The sequence below is a fragment of the Microcebus murinus genome, chromosome 15, assembly GCF_040939455.1.
Source record: "Microcebus murinus isolate Inina chromosome 15, M.murinus_Inina_mat1.0, whole genome shotgun sequence".
Taxonomy (NCBI): Eukaryota; Metazoa; Chordata; class Mammalia; order Primates; family Cheirogaleidae; genus Microcebus; species Microcebus murinus.
In genome coordinates this window covers 74658148-74684849 of record NC_134118.1, presented here as the reverse complement: position 1 = coordinate 74684849, position 26702 = coordinate 74658148, and the positions used below count along the sequence as shown (strand labels likewise).

Below are 26702 nucleotides of genomic sequence, written 5' to 3'. Positions count from 1 at the left end.
TTTCTATGTTTAGATATGTTTAGATACACAAATCCTTACCATTGTATTACAACTGTTTACAGTATTTACTATAGTAACATGCTATACATGTTTGTAGTCTAGGAGCAACAGGCTATATCATATAGCCTAGACATGTAGTAGGCTATACCATATAGGTTTGTGTAAGTATGCTAAGTACACTCCATAATTTCTGCACAATGAAATCACCTAATGATGCATTTTTCAGAAAGTATCCTCATTAAGTAACATATGAATATATTCAAGATATTATAAATGATCACATATACATCATCATGGACTAAAGTTTCACTGAAGACATTATATCAAAACATAGTTTAAAACTGGTATGTTACCTATTAAGAACTCTAGCAATTCCAAAATCTCCAAGTTGTACCGTTCCATCTTTGGTTAAAAATATGTTCTGTAAAAGACAGGAAAAAAAAAACAGAAATATTGTTACGGTCCAGGTGAGTGGCTGGATATCCACATGAAAAAGAATAAATGTATTTCCCTACCTCAAACCATATACAAAAATGAGCTCAAAATGGATTCTAGACATAAATATGAGAACTAAAATATAAAATTAGAGGAAAATAAGAGTAAATCTTCATGCCCTCGGGTTACACAATAGTTTCTGAGATATGACACTAAAAACACAGGCAGAAAAGAATAAATATGGATAAATTACAATTCATCAAAATTAAAAACTTGTGCATCAAAAAAAAAAAAAACTTGTGCATCAAAGAACACTATCAAGAAAACAGACAACCCACAGAATGGGAGAAAATATTTGCAAATCATATATCAGACAAGGGACTTGTATTAAGAAAAAGAACTCATATAACCCAACAACAGCAAAAAGATAAACAACTTAATTTAGAAATGGGCAAAAGGAATATATTGTATGGTTTTCATTTATGTAAAATGTCCAGAATAGGCACATCCATTTAGACAGAAAGTAGATTTAGTGGTTGCCAGGGTCTAGGTGGAGGAGGAATGGGAAATGACTACTAATGGGTACAGGGTTTCTTTCTGGAGTAATAAAAATGTTCTGGAATTTTTAGAGAGTGGGAGTTGAGGGAAATAATTTTTGAGTATAGGAAGTAAGCAGATCTAACATAGGATGCAGATGGAGAGGATTTCTAGGATAAGAGTACAGGGAGCAGACATAATCTGATGCACACTGAATCAGGTTCAAAATTTGTGGCTCAAGACAATGAAGGCTCCATGTCCTTATCCATTTAGAAGTTACTGCTGACAAAATAACATACCTGTGATTTTATGTCTCGATGAAGAATTTTTCTATCATGTACATGTTTCAGGGCCAAACATATCTGTACAAACCAGTCTAAAATCTAGGAATAAAAATCATATCTGTCATTTCTTTCAAAATTTACATTTCACAGTAGTCTTTCCTTGACCATTAAAATAATTCAGGAAAATTCTGGGGTCAGGAGAATTAAATTCTTAAAAACTTTTAGGCTGCATTTCTTTTCATTTTGTACTCACTAACATCAAATAGATATTTAAGCCAACTGACACACAATATATATAGAGCACATACTAAATCTAAAATGTAAGAGACTGCTACTGAGTCATCGCTTATAAACCAATATAAATATGGAAAGAAACTTTGAGAGTGAAAAATGGAAACAATTTATATTTTATAATAGTATGATGCTAAGTGATTCTTCTTTGTTTTTAAATATATTTTTTTCTATAATGCTTTCTTTAAATATAAATAAAAATCAGACTGAAAAACTGGAAAATATCTCTGATTTTTTTCTCTTCCCACATTCACTATATAAACACTGACTTTGGAATTGGCTGCTTACAAGTAAAAAAAATGTCTAATCTCACTCCTAACACCAAAATAATTCCAAGTGGATGGTATTTTTAAACATGAAAAATTAATTCATAAAATAATTAAAGCAAAGATACGTTAATTTTCTGCAATCTTTGAACCAGGACTTTCAAACCAAGACATAAAACCCTCAAGTCACAAGAAAAAAAAACTGATGAAGTTGACTACATAAAACTTACACATCTGTTGGCAGATAAAGAGATAAAAGATTTCAGAAGTTTTGCAGGGCTTCGCCTTGAAGGAATATGTGAGCATGTTAGTTCACAGATCATAAGCTGCCTTGCCACAGGAGGGCATCTCACCGATCTGAAGCATTTGCAAGGCTACGCCTCGGTCTCTCAGACCTGAAGGCCTGCTTGACGCTTGTGTAAGACAGGGCTCAGCATAGGGTCACAGGCTGAGAACTGATAAAGAATGCCCACCCAGCGGTCACCTGCAGCTAGAGACAATTGGCCTCAGGGACAGTTCCTGCTTCACTCCTGACCACTTGTCTCTATCAACAAGAAACTAGATAAATATGTAGCCTGTATATTTCTGTTTAGTCTTTCTGCTAATTGATAATTTTATGTTAGGACTTAGAGTTTATCTTAGAAAAATTTCATAATCATTTGCTCACATAGATAGAGTTAATTAAGGGATCTCTAGAAACTTTTGGAGAGACTTAAAACCTAAATAAATGATCTGTTATTATAACCACTGGCAACTAATCGCTGCACCAATAAATACCGAGGTGGGACTTCATTCAGGGCCTCACAGCTCACAGGAATGCTGGAGGACCCCTGACTCCCCCATCTTTATAAACTATACTTTTGTCTCCCTTTGTCTCGGTTATTTCTCTATTCTCTATTATTTTCAAATCTCTTGCAATAATCCTGCCTGGGACCTGTTTTTGCTGGAAGTGTAGCTAACTCCTGGCAACATTTGCATGGCAAAATATATAATCAAGTTTAATAATAATTTGAGAAAATATCTGTAGCATAATTGGTAGATTGCTAATTCTCAAATATGTAAAAGTTTTCCCAAATCACTGAGAAAACTATTGGCAGTCAAAATAAGAAATAGACAATATATTGAAAAGGCAAATTATGGAGGAAAAAAAGGCCCCAAAACACATACACAAAATATACCTACATATACAAACTATTAACTCTATATAATCATGTTTGTGTACAGGAAGGAAAGAAGAAATGAAGAAAGGAAGCATAGAGAAGGATAGCCACCAGTTAACATTGTTTACCTCAGGGACGTGGATTTGCAGACAATGGAATGAAAGATAACAACTTTACTTTTTACTCTATCTGTTTTTTAGTAGCTTTTTAGAAAAAGAATATTACATTTAAAATAATCTAAAATTAATTTTTAAAATAATTTTCTTTAAAAAAAAACTTTCTCTGTTCAGTTCTATAGATATTTAGAAGAGAAGACTGTATAAAATTTTAAGTTCCTTTCCATATCCACAGAAGGCATTTTAAGTAGAAAAACGAAATATAGTTCTCTGACTTACAGAAGTTCATATAGTAGTAGAAATAAATTCATAAACAAATACTTATAATAAATGCATAAGTTTTATAACAGATACATGAATGACAAGAGAACAATTAATTTAACCAGGGAGGGGTCAGGAAACAGTACAAAAAGGAGATGAAAATTAAGCTTGGTTGAGTCTTACTATCATATGAACACTATCAATAAAAATCACCCATGCCTCATTTCACAGATAGGGTTCTTTCATTACCATGTTTCCTATACCTGTACTTCTTTTTAACTCGATAAAATTTATTTAGCACCAACAATGTACAGACATGTGCAGGCACTGGCAAAAAAGTTAATAAAAGAGCTCATAGACCAGGGGTCAGCAAATCTATTCTGTAAATGGCCAAGACAGTAAATAGTTTAAGCTTTGCAGGTGTCTGTCTCAACTCTTCTACTGTACCACAAAACAGCCATAGATTATACTCAAACAAATAAGTTTAGCTGTGTTCTAATAAAACTTTATTTACAGAGATAGTGGGCTGAATTTGGTTCACAGGCCATTGTTTGTCAGCTCCTGTAAAAGACTATTGAGGGAGATGGGTAAGTAAACCAGTAATTATAGAGAGGAAAATGACACTGACTATGTCATTTTGGTTAAGTTACTTAACCTTTCTTAGATTCCTTACTATTACATAGAAAAAACTACACCAATTCATGGGGTTATAAGAATTAAAAGAGACAACAAATACAACACTCCTAGAACTGTGCCCCCTCCATTCCCCTATATAAAAGTAGGCAATATTAAGAATAGCTGATAATGAGAAATGCATTAAGAATTTAAAGAGAGAAAAGATTACAGATTAGTTATAAAAAATTTAAATAATCTAGGACTTGAATTTTTTTAAACAATGGTAGAACATATAGGGTTGGGGAGAATAAAATAATAAAAAAATAAAATAATCAGAATAAATACACAGAAAGGAGAATAAGATGTACAAAAATGTGGCCCAGTGCCTAACACAAAGTACATGCTCAATAAATATCCATTAAAATAAATGAAGAGATGTGTAGGTCAGGGAATAATAGAAAAAAATAAGGATAAGGCTGCTTAGGTAAGGTATGTTGCATTTCAGAGATCCTTGAAATCAAAACAGAAATTAGATTTAGTGTAGTTGTCTATGCAAGGCTTTTAGAGCTGGAGTTAACTGGCAAAGCCACAATTTGGGAAGATATTGCCTGGCAGCGGTAAGCAAGATTGACAGGATATAGAATAATTAACCAGTTATAATGCAAAATTAAGTTATAGCCATAGACATACATATGCACACATGTTGGGAAAATATGACTGAGGAACTAATGAACTGTGGCTCATAAGATCATTATTTTATTGTATAACCTAATATTACTATATTAAAGACAGAAACAAGAGTTTGCAGGCTTTTGCCCTGAAGGAATGTGTGGACTCAATGGTTCACTTATTAGAGGCTGCTATCATGGGAAAGCTCTCAAATCTCTGGTAGGGATGTTTTCCAGGAAGGCTTCCCAGTATCTCACAATCTGTGAGTTTCCCTGTGTCTTGAAAGACAAGACAAGACAAATATGGCCCACAGGATGGGAGCTGGAGACAATGAGTGCCCTTTGCCCAGAGAAGCGCCCCGGTGGTTATAAACAACCTGTTTATTAGAGAGATGGGCTTCCTGCTCTCTCCTGTCTACCTTTAAGTCCACCAAAACTAATCAAAGAAATATTGAGTCACTATACCTCTTTTGTTTTACCTCTGTTGACAACTACCTCTTAGAAATTAGAAGTTAGTCCCTGAAAGACTTTGTACCTGTTTGTTCACCTAGATAGATTAGAAGCCCCTTGAGAGGACTTTTGACCCTAACCCACTACTTGTATCCCCTAGTAACTGCATTCCTGATATGCAAATATGTTACCCTGACAACTGGTAATTGATGTCTGTGAGTATAAAAACCTGTATGAATCTAACCATATTGCTGGTGTTTATGGATATATGCCAGTCCCCTAAGTACACCCTGCTGTGTTATATCTGACCTTTTAAATATATAAAACTAAAAACTATACCTTAGTCTCTGTGTATTCTTTTATTTCTCTCTGCTGCCTATCAGTTTCCTTATCCTCTGTGGCGACCCCTATCTTAGGGACTTGGCTCTGTGAGGAGAAGTAGCCGATCTCCTCGAGGGTCTGCCTCAAATACTCCGCCCCATGCACATACACGCTGCATATAACATATATTACACAAATAACAATATATTACTACCGACTGGAAGTGAAATGGGGAACTGAACAAAGGTGAGAGCAAATTAAATGGAAACTTGACTAAGATATCGGATATGATACTAAACTGCTCTAGTAATTACAAGTAGCATTTGTAGTTTAAAATACATATATTAGTGGCCGGGCGCGGTGGCTCACGCCTGTAATCCTAGCTCTCTGGGAGGCTGAGGCGGGTGGATTGCTCGAGGTCAGGAGTTCAAAACCAGACTGAGCAAGAGCAAGACCCTGTCTCTACTATAAATAGAAAGAAATTAATTGGCCAACTAATATATATAGAAAAAATTAGACAGGCCTAGTGGCGCATGCCTGTAGTCCCAGCTACTCGGGAGGCTGAGGCAGAAGGATTGCTTGAGCCCAGGAGTTTGAGGTTGCTGTGAGCTAGGCTGATGCCACGGCACTCACTCTAGCCTGGCAACAAAGCGAGACGCTGTCTCAAAAAAAATAAATAAATAAAATAAAATACATATATGAGTAAACAAACTTTTAACTACTTCTCAGTAAGGGAGTAAGTCATCTCCTACATGCTAACTTACCTGATCCTCTTGAAACAAAATGCCTTTCTGAGCATTTATTCGTTTAAACAGATCCCCTCCTTCACAGTAATCCATCACGATGTAGAGAGAGCCATTTTCTACAAAATATAATGTTACATTCCATTTTTAAAAAGATATATCAAAAGCATAGCCTAATTAAAGGCACTGAATGTTTTACCAAACAGCATCAGCCAAACAAAAAACAGGACCAAATTCGAAGGAAGCAGGGTGCAAAGTCAAGGTGCACTGGTCGCACAGACTGTGCAATGACAGGTAACCGGCAGCTCCATCACTAATGGTTTCTCTGCCAAGAATACGCCACCCTATTGGACAGCGGTGTTCACACTGACTTACACATATCTGGAATATAGACAAAATGTAGACAGATATACTTGATTTCATTCAATAGATACATTTTCTTAAAATCACATATAAAATCATGTTCTTCTACCAATATGTCTAAGATAGGATACCTTAGTTTCCAACTGACCATTAATTTTCAATTTTGTTTTATCTATTTGAATCAATTACTTATTAAAGAAACATAATAAATGCTGTGATAAACTATGAGGATTCAACAGTGAATAGGACACAGTCCTACTCTCTTAAAGCTTTCTTTGATTTTACTTTCTTTTTTAAAAAGTTGTATATAATTTGTGAATCAACATGAAGATGGAGCAACTGCCCTTTTTACCTTTGTGTTTCAGTCCACAGAGAGGGGGACTTCTATGCCTCTTATCACTGGTAGAAAGCACTAGAAGGACACTTCTAATCATTCTCTCTACCCTTTCCTTCTTCTCAAGTTAGGAAGAATGGCCAGCATCACTTCAACTGTTTACTGAACGTCATAATTCAAAGAACAGTTTTCCCAATTCTTACTTCTACTACCTGCGCTGTGACCTTGCTTCCAGCAGTACTTATTTCTTACACCTCGTGGTAGTTTTCTTATCACTCCTGATCTGTATTTCCTCTTTTGACACACTGCTTGCAATGTCTCACTGGGATTAGGAACCTATGCGATTAAACTAACTAAGAATCTACAGGACCCTTTATGATGAACATGAAAAGATCATCCAAATACAATGTGAAAAATTACAAGGTGGAAAAAAAAAACCTCTGGAAATTATATAATTCACTATTTATAAAAAATATATATATAGGATGTTACCATTTATGGAGTATAAGAAACAAAAAGCAAAAGAATGCAGACAGTATGCTACCATTAAAGTACGCTTATTAATGCTTGGCTATTTCTGGAAGGAAATACAAGACAGTGGTTATCGGTCCAAGAAAGGAGCATACATGGCTCAAAGATAGGGGGAAAAAGACAAATTTTTTACTGTCTTGTAACAATTTTGTGCCATGTGCATCTAACAAAAGATAAATAAAACCATGAAAAGATAACAACAAAAACTGTGGGTGTGAGTGAGAGAGGGGTGGGGAGGAAGTTAGACAGGACCTGAGACAGGGATGGAGAAGCAATCCTAGATGTGAAATGTCTGAGCTGCAGTACGTGCGCTATGTAGTGCTTTCTGCTCCCTAGACATTATTATTTATCCTACGAATACTTATTTAAAATGTAAGGTTAATAGAAAAGTCTTATCTACGCAAGGGAAGCATTAACCCATTTCGTATTCCTTCAATCGTTCAAGTACCTGAGCACCAATTATGTGCCAGGCACTTTGCACAAGATTCTAGGAATAAAGAAATGTAAGACACCACTACCCTTATCACCAATCAGGCTGCACACTAATGGCAAAGACCTTCCAAAAAACAAAAACAACTGTCACCAAAAAATTGCTTGAAGTTAGGGCAATAAGACTATAATGCATGTCATCATTAGGGAATCATCAAGAGTTTAACAGAAAATAGTAATGAGGATGTGAGTCACAGCCACTCAGCAAAACACATACTATTGGTTGGCTAACCCAACAACCAATTCTAACACTGTTCTCCCTTCACCACCTCTCTCTCTAGAAGCTATATAACAACACAAAACAGGCAAAGGTTCTGATTCCTACTTTGACCTGTAGTTAGAGTTGGTCATCGGACCCAGTCTGGCCAATAAGATTAAGAGGAACTCTGCAGAGTGGCTTCTGAAGAAGCACTTGCTTTTCTGATTAAAAGAACAGACTCAAGACAAGAGTTGCAGATGCCACCATTTCCCCTTTGTTTTGGGCCTTGCAGACATGAGCCTAAGTTGCAAGAGTCATCTTGGGACAAGGTGAAAAACATTAGGCTGAAAAACTTACATACTAAAGATGTCAGGGTAGAATGACAGAAAGAGCCTAGACCTTGGTAACACTGTTGAATTGCCATATATGCCCTGTTACAGGTTTGCTTATCTTAAGACTTCTTCTAAAAAGCGAAAAGAGACTTCTTGTTAGGAAAGAGAAGATCTTCCTTACTTAAGCTAAAATTGGTCAGATTTTCTGTTACCTGAGGCCAAAAGCAACCAAGATTTAGCCTCCAAGAAAAGCTTTCTTCAAGTAGGTGATTCTGGCAGCAGCAACAGGGAACAAGTAGAATGCTAAACCCTATCCCAATACACAAGATTCAAAAGTTTCCATTAAAGATATAAAAACTACTTTCAACACAGTAAGAAATAAAACAAATTTAAGAGAAAAAAGTAAAGGCAAAAATAAAAGCAATTAGAAGATGACAGCTGTACACAACCAAAAATAGAGAATGATATATGAACAGAAGTAGAGAAAATAAAAATGTATATCAGATATAAATATATGCCCAAATATACAGTGATACAAGGCAATCCCCTATTTTCCCAATGATAAAATCAAAATCTTTACCTACATGTACTTATAAATAAATGTTAGGGATGCAGATGAAATAGTCAGATGTATAATTATAATATTTAATATTATATTCTAATGATATATTTACATTTTAAATTATATATATTTGGAAATATTTTTTCTCCCGTTCTCATGTTTTATGAAATAATTTTATCCAAACTCTTCACATGTAGATTGAAATCAATGTGTTTTACTGATTCGTCTATCAGATTTTCCCAGGATTGTACATGTGATCTTCATTTCCTTTTAAAGAGAGCAATTTTTTTTTTTTTTTTTTTTTTTTTTTTTTTTTGAGACAGAGTCTCGCTTTGTTGTCCAGGCTAGAGTGAGTGCCGTGGCGTCAGCCTCGCTCACAGCAACCTCAAACTCCTGGGCTTGAGTGATCCTTCTGCCTCAGCCTCCCGAGTAGCTGGGACTACAGGCATGCGCCACTATGCCCGGCTAATTTTTTATATATATATCAGTTGGCCAATTAATTTCTTTCTATTTATAGTAGAGACGGGGTCTCGCTCTTGCTCAGGCTGGTTTTGAACTCCTGACCTTGAGCAATCCACCCGCCTCGGCCTCCCAAGAGCTAGGATTACAGGCGTGAGCCACCGCGCCCGGCCTAAAGAGAGCAATTTTTAATCTGTTTAGGTTGTCATTGAAATTTATTTCCCATACGCAGAATACTGGGACTTTAAAAAAATCATCCTGGAGGGCTATATGCATGGTTGTCACAACATTATCATACTGTCTTTTAAATGACTTTAGAAGGCTTACAATGGTATTAATATCTGCAATTACAATATTAAGTCCCTTTGATGCCTCCCTTTTAAACTGATTCTGCCTGAGGATCTCTATAAGCATCCAAAACTCAATGAAATTATCTTCCCCCAAAACATTGTTATTTAATGTATTAAAATTTCTTGAAAGCACACCTTCTGAGAGACTTCATAATGAAGAACTAGTTTATAAGGCAAGACAACTTTCTGGAAAACAAATTTTTGGAATATTTTTCCTTATATTAAGGTATACAATACAAGAATTGAAAAAAAATAATGACATGGAAATTTTTCTGAACAAAGAAACTAGAATCTGCAGATAGAAAGCATACAAAATGTTCCAAGAGAAACCAATTCCAAGTTATTAATACTAAGTCGTATTACAGTATTTCAGTCCTAGAGAAAGAGTCCATTGAGCATCAAGGAAAGAAAAAGCAAAACTTTCAAGAGAAAAAGCACCATGTTGGGCTCAAACTTTTCTATATACACCATTAAACTGGTACTAATCGATCAATACTTATGTGCACATATGGAAGTAACATTCATTAGGGATTGGGCAGGTAGGTGGGGGGAAGAGGGGATGGGTAAAGTCACACCTAATGGGTGTGATGCGTTGTCCGCTGTCTGGAAGATGGGCACACCTGTAGCTTTGACTGGGGGGATGTAAAGGCAATTTATGTGACCAAAGTATTTGTACTCCCGTAATACTCTGAAATGGGAAAAAAAAATAGAAAAATAAATAAAATACCTAACTAAAAAATAAAATAAAATAAAAAATAAAGTAAAACATGGTGACTTTTTTATCGTTTAACCCACAAAGGAGACATAAATTTGGTAACAAAAGAAAATGCACATGAAACCTAAATAGAAAATGAGCTATAACGGGTGACTGGCCCATCAGGCAATAGAGGGCAACCAACCTGCCAATTATTTCAAAAGGCAATAGTGGGCAACCAATCATTTTAAAGGTCAACGCATGATCCATGCATAGTCAGCTTGTGCGCAGCTTGTGCACCATGGGGATAAAAGGCATGCTGTCGTTCCAGTCGGGGTCCTTGCCTGCGAGAGTGGCCACTGCATTGGTGCGTTGGTGCTCTGAGGCTTGGACCCTGGCTAGCCAGAAAATAAACCTCCTCTTGTGTGATTGCAAAAAAAAAAAAAAAAGAAGAAAAGAAAACAAAATGAGCTATATAAGCAAAATACTTTTTTTCCTGGTTTTGTCAAATAATTTATCCTCAGTGAATAATTTAACTTTTGCTATCATAATCTTTGGTTTACATTCCCACCACTGTTCCTATATAACAAAATTTAAAATCTCTAACACATTAATTTTTCCTAAATCTGTCTCCAAATGTTACATATTACCTTCTTTTCAGATTTGACCAACTAAAGGACTTTGTAACTTAGCTGAATTTGCTTTCCAATATTAAATATTAGGGCCAAGTGTGCCTCAAGCAACCTATACTGAAAAAGAAATATCTTTAGGGAGAGAACTATATTATAAAATAAAGACTTGGCCCGGGCGGTGGCTCATGCCTGTAATCCTAGCACTCTGGGAGGCCGAGGCGGGTGGATTGCTCAAGGTCAGGAGTTCAAAACCAGCCTGAGCAAGAGCGAGACCCCGTCTCTACTATAAATAGAAAGAAATTAATTGGCTAACTAATATATATAGAAAAAATTAGCCGGGCATGGTGGTGCATGCCTGTAGTCCCAGCTACTCGGGAGGCTGAGGCAGGAGGATTGCTTGAGCCCAGGAGATGGAGGTTGCTGTGAGCGAGGCTGACGCCACGGCACTCACTCTAGCCTGGGCAACAAAGTGAGACTCTGTCTCAAAAAAAAAAAAAAAAACAAAAACAAAAACAATAAAATAAAGACTTTAAGATCCAAGAGGACTGGGACTTATTAAAAAAAACAAAACGTTTCTACATAAATGTTCAATGACAGAAGATAAAATGTACTTATAAGAGGAAAAGGATTATCAATGATATTCATTCACATGTAAATGTATCAGATATTCTCAGAAATGTAAATATTAACTACATTGAAAGACTACAGCATTCATAAATTCTTACGGAAAAAAATTGATGAAATCCAGCCAACCAAGAGATGATTTCAAGTAACTCAGGTATGAGGATACTAAAGTATAAAAGAATTAATAATAGAAAACTGAATCTGTTTAAATATAGAATCAAGGCTAAACAACTGTAAAAGAATTAATAATAGAAAATTGAATGTGTTTAAATATAGAATCAAGGCTAAACAACTGTAAGTATTCTAGTTTCAGAAGGAAAGAAATGAACAAAAATCAGTTAGTGAAGATGAACTGTAAATATACTAATTTCCTTGTATCTTATGACAAATATCCAAAATAATGTCAACTTGCTTATTTTTCATCAACTTGCTTATTTTTTAAATATTAACAGATTCTAAATCTGTTTTCACAGGTAAACTTTTTTTAATTATTCCAAGGAATAATTAAATATTTATGTTTTAGAGTTCCCAAAAGCTCTACCAGTAATTATAGAAAAGCAGAAAGGGCTACACGGAATAAAATGAGATGACTAATTTGGGTAAAGCAGAAAAAGAAACTGTAACTGAATATATAGAATCACCATATAAAATTACACCATATAAATTTCAGAATGAACTTGTAAGTCATGATTGGAGAGCTTGTACAACACAGAACTCTCACTCCCTCTAGCTTAACAATTCCACTGCTACAGAGGAATTCCCCTGTTGTTGTACAATAAGACACCTGCGCAAGGATGTTCAGTGCAACATCATCTGTAATAGCAAAAAACTAAAAACAACCTAAGTGTCCATAATAGAATACTGGCTAAACAAATTGTGACAGAGCCACACAATGCCTGCAATAGAATACACTGCAGTTGTTACAAGACATTTGCAAAGATGAAGGTGCATCAATACATACTGACACAGAAAGATATCCATAAGATACAAGGTGAAAAGAACAAGATGCCGAAATAAATATACATGATCTCATTTATTTTTAAACTTTTAGAGCCATATGTATATGTTTCATATAACCAAAGGAAACAAACACTGAATTATTAACAATGCTTAATCCCTAGAGATTGAGAATGAGGGTGGAGTGGGAGGAACAGAGAACTTAACTTTTAGTCACGTATGTCTGTACTTATTGAATACATTTATTATGAGCATGTATTTTTCAAAATTAAATAACAGTAATAAAAAAACCTTATTTAAAAAATATGTCACCCTTTTGAATCATTCAGATGTTTCTATGTAAAGCAGTCAACATAAATACAAAATGTCTACTGGAGCATTTGTTCACACAGATTCAAAACTTTGTAACTTGAAATATCAAAATCTTGAAAACGAAAAAAAAAGACACTAAAAGATAGATGCTAAGGGAAAGATAAAGGAAATTCAAGATCCTGAGAAGAGCTCGTTAACAACTGTACTCTTTCACATGAGATGTAAATCTTCATTTCACTGCCATCATAAAAAAATTAGAGAACTTGATGACATAATGTGCTAACTGAACCACATTTCTTAAAAAGTACATTCTACTTTAGTGGATACTGAGTTCATCTGGGAACCAAGTTCAGCTTTAATTCAGACTCGGAAACTGTTATGTGATAAGTACCTGAGTCACTTAAACTATCTTCTACTTTCAATCTAGATTTCTGTTTTGTAATTTATAGTAATAATGAGAATATTATTTGGGTAGGACTTCAATAAACCACCTTGACCTGCCTTCAGAGAAGCTTCCCCTTATCTTAGTTCCTGCATTATCAAATGTAACATACATAGTTCCAAAACAACAATTTTAGCTATAATATTTTAAGAACTTGAGAAAACTTTCAATATACCTCAATATTATAATAACGAAGTATAGAGAAGCATACTAATGAGTAGGGTACTTTCTAAAGATCAGAGCATTTTCTCAGTGGCAGTGGTGGCAGCACTTATAGGAGCTGAGCTTAAAAATATGTAAATTAGGCCGGGCGCTGTGGCTCACGCCTGTAATCCTAGCTCTTGGGAGGCCGAGGCGGGCGGATTGCTCAAGGTCAGGAGTTCAAAACCAGCCTGAGCAAGAGCGAGACCCCGTCTCTACTATAAATAGAAAGAAATTAATTGGCCAACTGATATATATATAAAAAATTAGCCGGGCATGGTGGCACATGCCTGTAGTCCCAGCTACCCGGGAGGCTGAGGCAGAAGGATCACTCGAGCCCAGGAGTTTGAGGTTGCTGTGAGCTAGGCTGACGCCACGGCACTCACTCTAGCCTGGGCAACAAAGCGAGACTCTGTCTCAAAAAAAAAAAAAAAAAAAAATATGTAAATTACTGTTCTTACTTTGTCCAAATATTTGTACTTACTACATTGCTTCTTTTTAAGCAATCATTAATAGTTAGCCAGTATTTAACTACACAGGGGCAGTGTGTGTCAGTATTATCCTAGAATCAAGGCTGACAGTCATATGCATATGTATTTAAGAAAAAATGGTATTCTATTTTTCCTAAGAATGCATTCACAAAAAGATTACTTATAAAGAAAATATCCCAAAGTTATTAATGTCTTAGGACTTCTATTGAACTCTTGCAAAATTTATCTGACCTTCAAATGATTCTTTATACTGGACAATATTTGGATGCTTCATGTTTGCCAACACTGCAACTTCTCTCCTTGATTCTTCCCTTTCTTTACTGGACATCTTAAATGGAAGGAAAAAGAAAATAATAAAACATTAATAACCTAAAAGTCCATCAATAAGGGAGTAGTTAGGCCAAGTGTAGTGGTTCACACTTGTAATCCTAGCATTCTGGAGGCCAGGGTGGAGGATCCCTTAAGGTCAGTAGTTTGAGATCAGCCTGAGTAAGAGTGAGACTCTATCTCTACGAAAAATGGAAAAATTAGCTGGGCTAGTGGTGTGTGGCTGTAGTCCCAGCTACTCAGGAGGCTGAGGCAGGAGGATCACTTGAGCCCAAGAGTCTGAGGCTGCAATGAGCTATGTCAACGTCACTGCACCCTAGCCTGGGCAACAAAGCAAGATCCTATCTAAAAAAAAAAAGTAGTTAAAAAATAATGGTACCAATATAGTCCAAACAACAAAATATAGCAAGAAGTTAAAAAGAATGAACTGAATCTCCAAGAAAAACATTTTAAGATGTCCAAATTAGATTAAGTTATAGAACAATAGGTATATTTTTCTAAACACAAGCACATGAACACAAGCACACATCACAGACAATATCTGAAAGAATATGCAGACTATACTGAAATTAGCAGTTGTCTCTGGGATTACAGCACTTCTTTCAGTTTGGGTTATGCTTTTTGTTTTAAGTTCTCTAACAATGAGCCCTACTGTAACTAAGCTATTATTTGTGTATCCAAACTAAAAATATACTTACTTTAGAGATATTAATTTCCTTGATGACATACTGCCTGCCATCTTCTGTAGATTTAACAAGAACGGCTTTTCCAAATGAACCTTCTCCAATCTTCTGTAGTCTAACATACTTCTCCATGGTTCTTTTTCTAAGGCATCTTTACAGATATGCTAGACATTAAAAAAAAGTTAACAGTTAAAAGAGATAAAGCATGTCTTTTATAACAAATATAATGTTTAATTTAAATTCTACTTCCTTAGTCACTTGCTAACTTTTTTAAAAAAAGATATTTAACATCTTTACTGAAACCAAAATAACCTTTATCTCAATTTTACTCATGCAATCTACTTATACCTAAAAAGAGAAAACCATACAAAAGCTTCCTATGAGTCAAGAAAAAAAAAGAAAAAAATAAAAATAAAAATAAAAAGAGAAAACCAAATAGTGACATTTCCATTTTATAAGAATGCTCTGAAGAGCCAAATACTAGATATATTTAACATGTATGGAGAGAAAGGCAAACTTTTTCCTACATGAATTAATTAGTAGCATTACTTTATTATCTCCACTAATCTCAATAAGAATGCAAGTTTAATAAGATACTATTAATATTTCCCAAAGTTATTTAACTAATACCCCCATTTTTTTTGAGACAGAGTCTTGCTCTGTTGCCCTGGCTAGAGTGCCATGGCGTCAGCCTAGCCCACAGCAACCTCAAACTCCTGGGCTCAAGTGATCCTCCTGCCTCAGCCTCCAGAGTAACTGGGACTACAGGCATGCACCACCATGCCCGGCTAATTTTTTCTATATATTTTATTTTTTTATATAGAAAAATATATTTTCTATATATTTTATTTTTTTCTATATTCTATATATTTTGACCAATTAATTTCTTTCTATTTTTTTTTTTTTGAGACAGAGTCTCGCTTTGTTGCCCAGGCTAGATTGAGTGCCGTGGCGTCAGCCTAGCTCACGGCAACCTCAAACTCCTGGGCGCAAGCAATCCTCCTGCCTCAGCCTCCCGAGTGGCTGGGACTATAGGCATGTGCCACCATGCCCGGCTAACTTTTCCTATTATATTAGTTGGCCAATTAATTTCTATTTCTAGTAGAGACGGGGTCTCACTCTTGCTCAGGCTGGTTTCGAACTCCTGACCTTGAGCAATCCGCCTGCCTCGGCCTCCCAGAGAGCTAGGATTACAGGTGTGAGCCACTGCGCTCAGCCTCTTTCTATTTTTTTAGTTCGAGATGGGGTCTCATTCTTGCTCAGGCTGGTTTCGAACTCCTGACCTTGAGCAATCCACCTGCCTTGGCCTCCCAGAGAGCTAGGATTACAGGGGTGAGTCACCCCGCCCGGCCTACTAATCCCCTTTTATTAGACATTTAAATTGTGTAAAATGTTTGCTATTATAGAACTTTAGATAAAATTTCTGTACATACATTTTAATATACTTACTATAAGAATTTCCTTAGGAAAAATTCTAAATTCAAAGAATATGCCCATGTTAAAGCTTTCAAACATGTTACTTAAGTGTCTTAAAATGTCTACTAATTTATATTCTAAACCAGTAATATATAAAAGTGTCTGCTCCTAGATAACCTTATTAATAGTGATTATTATTTACTGAATAAAATCTTTCAGAGCCCATAAAGGGTAGTAGATAAAGAGCACTAAAACTTTAGAGTCAGAGAGCTTGGATTTAAACTCTAGCTTTATCCCTTGCTATGTGATCTTGGGGAAGTTACTTATCTTTATGTGCCTCAATTTGTTCATCTGTAAAATGTGTATAACTACAGTACATACTTACAAAACTGCTGAGAGGATTAGTTAATTTAAGTGATGTACTGAGAACGGTGCCTGACACATAGTGAGCACCGTGTTACTATGTTGTTGCTGTTACTACTCATTATACTTGATGGGGAAAATGGTGTTTTATTTTTATTTGAATTTTTTTTTCTTAGCAGTGAATTTGAAAAATTCTTCCACATTTATTAAACATTTGTATTGCTTCTTTTTTGAACTATTCATCCATGTTCTTTGTCCATTTTCTACTGGGATAGTCTTCTTTTTATTAATTTATAAAAACTCCTTATGTAATGAAGCCGTTATCTGTCATAAATGTTTTTTTCTCTTCTATTTGCCTTTTAGTTTTATTTAAACATAAAAGTCTATTTGGATGTGAACAAATTTATTAATCTTTCTTTACATTCCTGCTTTTGGTATTATACTTAAGTCTTAATATACCAAGATAATTGATTAAGGTCATTAGTAGTACTGCTTTAGCAACAGTAATGTTAGGAGAGTGGTAATTTCAGGAGAAGCCTGAGTATAATACACTAGGTAGTAAAAGCTAAAAAAAAACAGTGAGAGAGAGCAAGTAAGAAAGTCATAAAAGCAATAATCTGTATGGCACACTGGCAAATCACCAAAGACATATGTGAAACACTATGTTAATCTGAAACTAATGAACATTTAATTCACCCAACTTGCTCTCTTCTATTTCCATTCACAGCAAGTAAGTAGGCTTCCAGGAATGATTTCCTTCTAGGAGAAAATGAGCTTGTCATGAAACTCTTAATTTCTGTGACTGTTGACCATATTTCTCATTGTAAATTAATAAATCCATGTTTTCATCTACCCATACTAAATTTGTTTAGTTTTATTTTGCCTGCAAAAAATGATCCAATATTCTTAAATGACAAACATCACATTCTGGACCTGCAAGAGTAAGGTCAGAACACAGCCTCTGGTAAAACTGATGTGAGAATTATGCCTTATGAAATTTTGTGGGAGCCTTTCTATACCTTATAAAACATTATAACCATTTTCCATTTCAAAATTTCTGTAAGAAATGAGAATGTCTTTAGCAAACTGAAGAAAAACAAGAAATGGGCCATTATCTTAGCATTATAGCATCATCTGTGAGTTAAATAAGAAAGTCATTCCAAACATATTTTCAAGTCCAGGTTGTGTCAACTGGCATAATATAATGGCTATGTAGGCATCAGCCAAAATTTAATGATTTCTTCAGGACACGAGAGTTTATTATATTACATTAGTATGTTACTTAGAAAAAAAATCAAGATAAACTCATCTTCAAAAACTAAATTTCATCAATTAAATGACAGTAAATAACCACATAATAAGATTATTTCACAGCCATCATTATTCTGTCACTTTTTGCTAAGAAAGGAAAAATAAAATTAGTCAATTTGGCCCTTTCTCAAAATTTAGTCACCAATTCCTTTCTAGGGACCACACCAAAAAGATGTGCACTCCAAGAGTCCCTCCCTAGTACTGCATTCTACTGCCAACTACATTACTGAGCATTGTGCTTCTGATTAACTTAGTAAAGCAGAATAAAATTGACTGCCCCTGGTAGTGAAGAAAGATGACTCTAATTGCCATTAAATGATGTCAAGCATAGATACCTTCTGAACAATGAAAGACTTGTGGTAGATGAGTTTCAGAACAACTTATAAGCTCTCCTTCTCTATAGAGTTAAAGTACATTAGAGGAAGTAAAGGGGAAAACATGAAAAAATAGATTACTTTCAGTGTCTTACAACATATTTAATCAAGCTACTTATTTCCTAGTTATGAACTTCTTAGAAAATTTTTCAAACCAAATGAAATAAAAGATAACAAAATGTACTACCACCTACAAATTTTCTTCCATATACAAAATTATCATAACATATAACTGAAGGAACATAAGAATCCTGCCCTAATTTCCTTATTGTAATAAACTCAAATTATAAATAAAGGTCTGCCTTTTCTATGCTTCAGCTTTCAACATCAAACAAAAGTCACAATACCAACTTGACTCACTCTACAGATTCTTAAGGTCTCTAACAATTATATCAACTTAATCTCTATAACACATATCTGATATTGAAGATTTTCAAAAAGCACAAAATCAGAGATGTGAATTTTTCAAAGAGTTATGTGTGGAATTTCAAAGAGTTATGAAACAGTGAATTCAGGATCAAGAGAAAAAACTAGCTACAAAACCAAAAACTAACCACCTGACTTCTCTGGGCTTTAGTTTTCTTTATCTAAAAACACTAAAGATTTAAACATAATGCTATCTTAAAGACCTTACCAACTCTAATAGTCTATGACTCAAGGATAAGAAAATAAAAAAGTAGGACAGAACATGAGAAACTTCAACACTGTGTAGAATTGTACTATTAGCCACAAAGAGTACAAATGATGGAAAAATATGGCCAAAGCCTTTCCAACAAAAAAATCAAAAGAAGTCATGACAACACTTTCTTTAGCATAATTCTTTAAAAAGTAAAAAAATAAAGGGCAACTTACAGTTAAACATAACAGATTGAACATACACATTTACCTCTACTTCTTCCCCAAACCTAACTAACATGACTTTAAAAGGATCAAAAAGGCAGAACAGGAAGGCAGGCAACAGCAATACAATTCTGGAAGCTGGCAAACTCAAGAAGCAGCAGCACCCGACTTAGTAGACTACAGAAAACTGTACTCTAAGCCAGCAGTGGGAAATAAGTCAAGTCCTTCCCCAAAGCAGCTCAATAACTGGAAGCATCAGATGCATCTGAGAGCGACGATAATATTAGGACTAAAACAGAATTGTGTAAAAGCCTGTGTAAGGAGCCGTCAGACACTCAGTTTGCCTCCTCCACCTCTCCCGTCTTGGCAGAAGACTGAGATATCTCTAGATTGGGCACAGCAGGCACAGCTGAGAATGAAAACGCCATCTAAGATCTGGGAGAGTAAGTGAAAGTTTACATAATAAATGAAAGTGAGACTATGTTCCGATTATAATGCCGTAGCTAGTATCAGACCATTCTACCTCCAAAAACAGTTTAAAACCTGAATAAAATGTATAAAACAACAGATAGTAATTGAGGGGCTATAATCATCAAAAGATGGACTTTATATTCACCCAGCCTTTTTTCCCCGAAGACATTTTCCAAACTGTGCCATAGTACAACGGAGCTCAAATATAAAGCAGCAGTTGTACTATGCTCAGGAAAGAAAGAGGTAAGAATTCAGGGGTACCACAATCCTGGATTGGAGTAAAAAGAATAAAATCAGTTCAAAACTCTGCAAATAAATTCCATCCTGTCAACCTGTTCCTAAGCTTGTACTATGGGGCAAGACTAAAGCAGACTAGTCCTAACAAAGTCTAAAAGCAACCACTGACAGGATCAAGCTTATTCAATGATACTTTATCAGCCTGCCAAAACAGAATAATTTTTACAAGATACATGTTTCAGAGCCTCTATAGAAGCTCTATGGACATTTTCATTCATGATGTCCAGTATCCCATCAAAAAATAATGAAGCATGTTTAAAAATCACGCCTGTAATCCTAGCACTTTGGGAGGCTGAGGTGGGAAGATCACTTGACATCAGGAGGAGTTTGAGACCAGCCTGAGTGAGATCCCTTCTCTACAAAAACTAGAAAAATCAGCTGAGCGCGGTGGCACGCCTATAGTTAGCTACTCAGGGGCCTGAGGAAGGCTGGGCGTGGTGGCTCACACCTGTAATCCTAGCACTCTGGGAGGCTAAGGCGGGTGGATTGCTCAAGGTCAGGAGTTCGAAACCAGCCTGAGCAAGAGTGAGACCCCTGTCTCTACAATAAACAGAAATAAATTAATTGGCCAAGCTCGGTGGCACATGCCTGTAGTCCCAGCTACCTGGGAGGCTGAGGCAGCAGGACTGCCTGAGCCTAGGAGTTTGGGGTTGCTGTGAGCTAGGCTGACACCATGGCACTCACTCTAGGCTGGGCAACAAAGCGAGACTCTGTCTCAAAAAAAAAAAAAAAAAAAAAAAAAAGGCTGAGGCAATAGGATTGCTTGAGTAGAGGACTTTAAAATAACCATGATTGATATGTCTAATAAAATAAGAGAAAAAGGCCGGGCGCGGTGGCTCACGCCTGTAATCCTAGCACTCTGGGAGGCCGAGGCGGGCGGATTGCTCAAGGTCAGGAGTTCGAAACCAGCCTGAGTGAGACCCCGTCTCTACCATAAAAATAGAAAGAAATTAATTGGCCAACTAATATATATAATATAAAAATCAGCCGGGCATGGTGGCTCGTGCCTGTAGTCCCAGCTACTCGGGAGGCTGAGGCAGGAGGATTGCTTGAGCCCAGGAGTTTGAGGTTGCTGTGAGCTAGGCTGACACCACGGCACTCATTCTAGCCTAGGCAAGAAAGCGAGACTCTGTCTCAAAAAAAAAAAAAAAAAAAAGAGAAAGAAAAAGAAAAAGATAGACAAAGAAATTTTTTAACTACTTTGGTATGGTACTCGTCGGCCGCAAAACCTCGCCCACAGCCGCACTCACAGTCCACACAGTAGTCTGTGCTGTGCATTGAGGACGCATCTGTTTGCTCTTGTGTGACGAGGAAAGCTTTAAAGCACTGAAAGCTTGTTTTACTTCACAGGCAGCTTTACTAGTAATGTAAATCAGAATATGTAATATATACATATATGTTTTTATTACGTTATTTTTAAATGTTCACAATTTTATTTTGATAAATGAAAAATTAGAAAAGTCAAGTTTTGTTATTAATGCTAAAGTCGACGCTTGGCTGTGCGCGTTCATCTGTGGCTGTTGACTATAGTCGACACTCATACCGAAGTGGTTAAAAGTGGAGAATTCAAAAAAGAATTAAAATTTATTTTTAAAAATCAAGTGGAAATTCTAGAACTGAAATATAAAATATCTGAGATTAAGAACTCATTCATGGCTTTTATAGCAGATAGGAAGGACACAGTAGAAGGTAGTCAAATTAGACATCTTTCCTCACACTTAACTAAGAATTTTGCTGGGTGTGGTGACTCACCCCTATAATCCTAGCACTTTGGGAGGATGAGGTAGGAGGACTGCTTGAGGACAGGAGTTGGAGACCCTGTCACTACAAAAAAATTTTAAAAATTAGCTGGGTGTGGTTGTTATACCTATAGTCCCAGCTACTCAGGAAACTGAGGCTCAGTTGTACTCCAGCCCTGGTAACAGAACATAAGCTAAAATTTTGTCTACTGTATATGAAAAATGTCAGAGTATATGAATGAAAATCTACTCCCATCACTCTGGAACACATGCTGATAAGGCATTAAGCCCTCATCAGCTGTTTCAGATATTTGATGGGCGGATTGTATTGAAGGGAAAAACATTGGTAATGGAATGCCACAGATTTCAAGAAGTCTTTTGGCACTGTCTGGAGCTACAATCCATACATACGGTTCTCCCATAACAATAAATGCCGTTTTGAATTGTGGAAAAGGGTCAAGGAGGAAAGTCACTTCTTTATATCTCATAACTCAAAAGAATAGAAAGTAAAATGGGATTCCTATTAGACTTTTTTCAAAATATTTGTTTTTCTTCTAAGTCTATTCAGAAAATACTCAACAGATTCTGTAGCGGCAACTACCAACATGTAAATAAAGAATTTTATATTTGCGAAAAAGTATCACGTTCATGGCTTACATTAGAAGGCAGCATAGACAGTGAAATTTACTTAGAATACAATGTATTATTAACATGACCTCAAAAGAACTCCTGTGGTCAAGTTCCATAACCTTTACTAAATTCCTGTCAGGGACTTTTGCTGTACAAAAACCTGTTTTCCCACAAAATAGGCTTCTTACATTTCACCCAGAACAATGGCAATTTTAAATGGAACAGACCTGTAGATCCTCTAATACCGGACAAATCTAAACTAGAAACAAAGAACTACTTCTCTCCACATTGGCTCCCTCCACCAGCTCTACAATACTGCTGCATCATAAGAAAAGGCCATCATTAGCTCAGACTGGATACTACTTTCAATCCTGCATAAATATTTCTAATGTAATTTACCAAGGCAATAAAAAATATTTCTCCTTCTTAGAGATCTTACATTAGGGAATAAAAAACAGGCCTGTATAAAAAAATAATTATGTAAAATCTTAAAGGAGAACTTCTGATGCCTTACATATGCAAAGTATGTCAAATCATGGAAACTGAAATATAAGATTATAGGGTAATCAGTTAACTGCTACTCATTTTCTCCTAATTAAAATGTGCACGCAATTTATGATTGGAGAAAACATACAAGCAATTTAAACGATGGCTTATCCATATCAAGGTTTCTATTATTTTAATTCCATTAACACTGTAGCTTTTTAAAACACTGCAACAGCTAAGGACGGCTTTGTAATACAAACAGTCCCTCAGCGAATTAAAATTTCAATGAGATGAAGGTATTTTCCCTGCAAATACTTAAGGTATCCCTGCGATCTCTACAGAAGCAAGTCTAAGGAGGTCTCCTCATTTCCAGGATGATTTTTACCATTTTGCATGTCATTGCTTCCCCCAAGTGCAACTCACCTCAACGACACAGGACTGTGGCAGGAATAACGGTGGGGATCCAGAAGCATCAGTCTAGGCGCGGCAGTCTTCCTGCGGGGCTCTAAGGCAGGGGTGCCGTCCCGCAGTTTGACAATGACATCCTGAAAGAGAAACCAAGTCTGTCCAAGCCGCGGCAGCTCGCAGCCCACACTGGAAGGGGCGCCGCGACTCGCACACCTGACGCCCCTCGTTACTCGGCACTTCAGGTGTGACGGTCCTGCCCCGGCCAGCTCCCGTAGGGCAGGTCCATGCCACCGCGACAAAACAAACAAACCGGTCCCGAGCCCCTGGAAACGGCGGGCGGCAGCAGGGGGAGTGCCCCGTCACCGCCTCTCCCGCCCCACACGGGACGCCGCGGCGCGGTCAGGGACGGGCGGCCCTGGGGACCGCGGGGCCACCTGGCTGCCGTGTCCTCCGGCCTCGCCGCGCCGGCTCTGGATTCAGGGACACCGGGAAAACCGCTCGGGACTCCAGCCCGAGGGCTCCGCACACTGGCGCCCCAGCACCCTGGAGCGAGCGCGGACGGCGGGGGAGCGGCCGGCGCGTCTCCGGCGCTGGCGTGTGACGTCAGCGCGCGCAGCCGGCGCGCCGCGAGCCCGGGAGGGAGCCGGGAGGCCAGGGTAAAATTTTCCCACGCGTAACTTGCAAGAAAACGGACTTTTTTTTTTTTTTTTTTTAAACTTGAAAGCTTACTAAGGCATGCCACACTTTTTTCTTTTTTTTTTTTTTTTTTTGAGACAGAGTCTCGCTTGTTGCCCAGGCTAGAGTGAGTGCCATGGCGTCAGCCTCGCTCACAGCAACCTCAAACTCCTGGGCTCAAGCAATCCTGCTGCCTCAGCCTCCCAAGTAGCTGGGACTACAGGCATGCGCCACCATGCCCGGCTAATTTTTTATACACGTATTTGTAGTTGTCCAGCTAATTTGTTTCTATTATTTTTAGTAGAGACGGGGGTCTCGCTCTTGCTCAAGCTGGTCTCGAACTCCTCAGCTCAAATGATCCTCCCACCTCTGCCTCCCAGACTGCTAAGATTACAGGTGTGAGCCACCGCGCCCGGCCTCGGGTTGCCACATTTTTTAAAAGTAATTTTGCTTTAGCCTTTTTCTATTATATTTTGGATGATTAAAGCAAGGAAGTATTTTCAAGTTTGAAATTTTAAAAAAAGCTATGTTTTCTACACCTTTACATCTGTGTATAAATTACTTATATATTGAAGTGTTTGGCAGTATACAGTAGCCTGAGTACTTTACAACAAGGGATACAATCTGGTGTCATTTTGAGTAGCCCTACTCAGTGACCCACTGAGCTGCTGGGTTGCCTTGTCTGGAGTAACCTGGAGATCCTGGAGAATCCGAACTCGAAGCTGACGCAGGGTGGCTTGCATGCTAACTTAGTTGCCCTCCACGCTGTACCTGTTTTACAAGCTGGATGTTGGTTTCTGAGGTGGAGAGACCACAGACTTTGCCAGAAGTCTCATAAGTCAAATGATTCAGATCTTTGCTTAAAAAAAAAAAAAAAATCCACCTCCTTCTTCCCCAATCCCTCCCCAACACACCACACTACCAGGACATCTCTGGGTTCTTCCAGTCTTCCCTTTAGCTGTCTTGTAAGAAATACTTTATTCCTACCATGGGAAGTGAAAGTTTTGGGCTTTTTTTTTTTTTGCCAGAAGATGGCACTGCAAGTCACCCAACCTGGCAAGCTGGAGAAAAAAATCTGCCTTGGTTTATCTCCTCTTCAGTTTCCTTACAGCTACAGAAGACTTATTTTCCTCAGTTTTTCCACTTCTAGACTACCTTCTGGTGGGCCCTCCCACCTCCAGTTAGTCAGTAGGAATTTTGGTGTCTGAATGCACAATAACTCCAGTTCTACCCACATCCCTTTGTATAGCAAAGTGACATGAAAACATTGCCAGTTGCTAATCTAGGCGAATTCTTTTTTGCTGCTTACAGGAATAATGGCTAGTCTGATACATCCTTAGATAATTCTTTGGGCTTCTGTCATAAACTGTTGGTGGGAATATAAAATGCTACTGCAGTCTTTCTAGAAGGCATGCTAGCAATATGCATATCCTTTGACTCAGCAATTTTATTTCTAGAACAAGTGGGCAAAGATGTAATACAAGGATAACCATTATTGATTATAACCGCAAAAACCAGAAACAGTGTAAATGTCTAACAATAAAGAAGTGCTTAAATAAATTATAATATATCCAAACAATGGAATACTCTAAAGCCATAAAAAAAGTGGGATCATTTTTATTAACATAGAAAGACGCCCTTGATATACTGTTGAGTAAATAAAGCAGGTTTCTCTACCTAAGAGGATTACCTGATGATTTCCCTTTCTGGTTATATACCTTCATATAGTTTAATGTTTTTTATTTTTACACAAAACAGTTTTGGATTTCTTTGATTTTAATTATTTTATTGGATTTTTCTTTCAAACAAAACAGTTATTGCCTCTTGCACAACCCTAAAGGACAAGTGTACAAAGATAAAGCCTGCAATCTCTATCCCCAGAGCTTACCTCTGTGCTCTCCTGTGAAACCAACGTGAACAGTTTCACGAGTATCATCTACATTTTTCTCTAAGTTCATAAAAACATAAGTAAGCATGTATTGTGGTTCTTTTGCTTCACATGGCTTCAGCTGGGATCACTCACTTAGCATCATTTAGCTAGCAATCATGCTGGAGATGATCGTCCAAGAAACTTCACTCACGCCTGTAATCCTAGCACTCTGGGAGGCGAGGCAGGCAGATCACTCAAGGTCAGGAGTTAGAAACCAGCCTGAGCAAGAGCGAGACCTGTCTCTACTGAAAATAGAAAGAAATTAATTGGACAACTAAAAATATATAGAAAAAATGAGCCGGGCATGGTGGTGCATGCCTGTACTCCCAGCTACTCGGGAGGCTGAGACAGGAGGATTGCTTGAGCCCAGGAGTTTGAGGTTGCTGTGAGCTGGGCTGACGCCATGGCACTCTAGCCCTGGTAACAGAGTGGTGAGACTCTGTCTCGAGGAAAAAAAAAAAAAAAAAGGAAACTTCACTCACATCTGGTGCCCTACTGCTACTCCAGAATTCTCTCCACATAGCGAGCTTGGGTTTTTCACAACATTGTGGTCTCAGGGTAGTCACACCTCTTACATAACAGCCGGCTTCAAATAAGGAAGACGCAGACGTTGCCAGTCCTTTTAAAGGCTAA

The 26702-nt window shown here is 37.1% G+C and overlaps 1 protein-coding gene across 15 annotated transcripts in view; it reads right to left on the bottom strand.

The window, feature by feature from the left end:
- The window catches only part of NEK1 (NIMA related kinase 1), a 140886-nt gene extending 116829 nt beyond the window's left edge, over positions 1 to 24057 (bottom strand). For 13 of the 15 annotated variants that reach the window (XM_076010725.1, XM_076010726.1, XM_076010730.1 and 10 more), the window contains exons 1-6: positions 23480 to 24057; positions 15145 to 15293; positions 14351 to 14447; positions 6169 to 6266; positions 1272 to 1355; positions 354 to 421 (exon numbers count right to left, since the gene is read on the bottom strand). In XM_076010725.1, coding sequence (XP_075866840.1) covers positions 354 to 421; positions 1272 to 1355; positions 6169 to 6266; positions 14351 to 14447; positions 15145 to 15261 — 464 coding nt within the window. In that variant the 5' untranslated portion in view covers positions 15262 to 15293; positions 23480 to 24057. The remainder of the gene's footprint in view (positions 1 to 353; positions 422 to 1271; positions 1356 to 6168; positions 6267 to 14350; positions 14448 to 15144; positions 15294 to 23479) is intronic. The other 2 variants (XM_012770633.2, XM_012770632.2) reach the window with 2 other exon arrangements.
- Positions 24058 to 26702: the final 2645 nt, after the last annotated feature.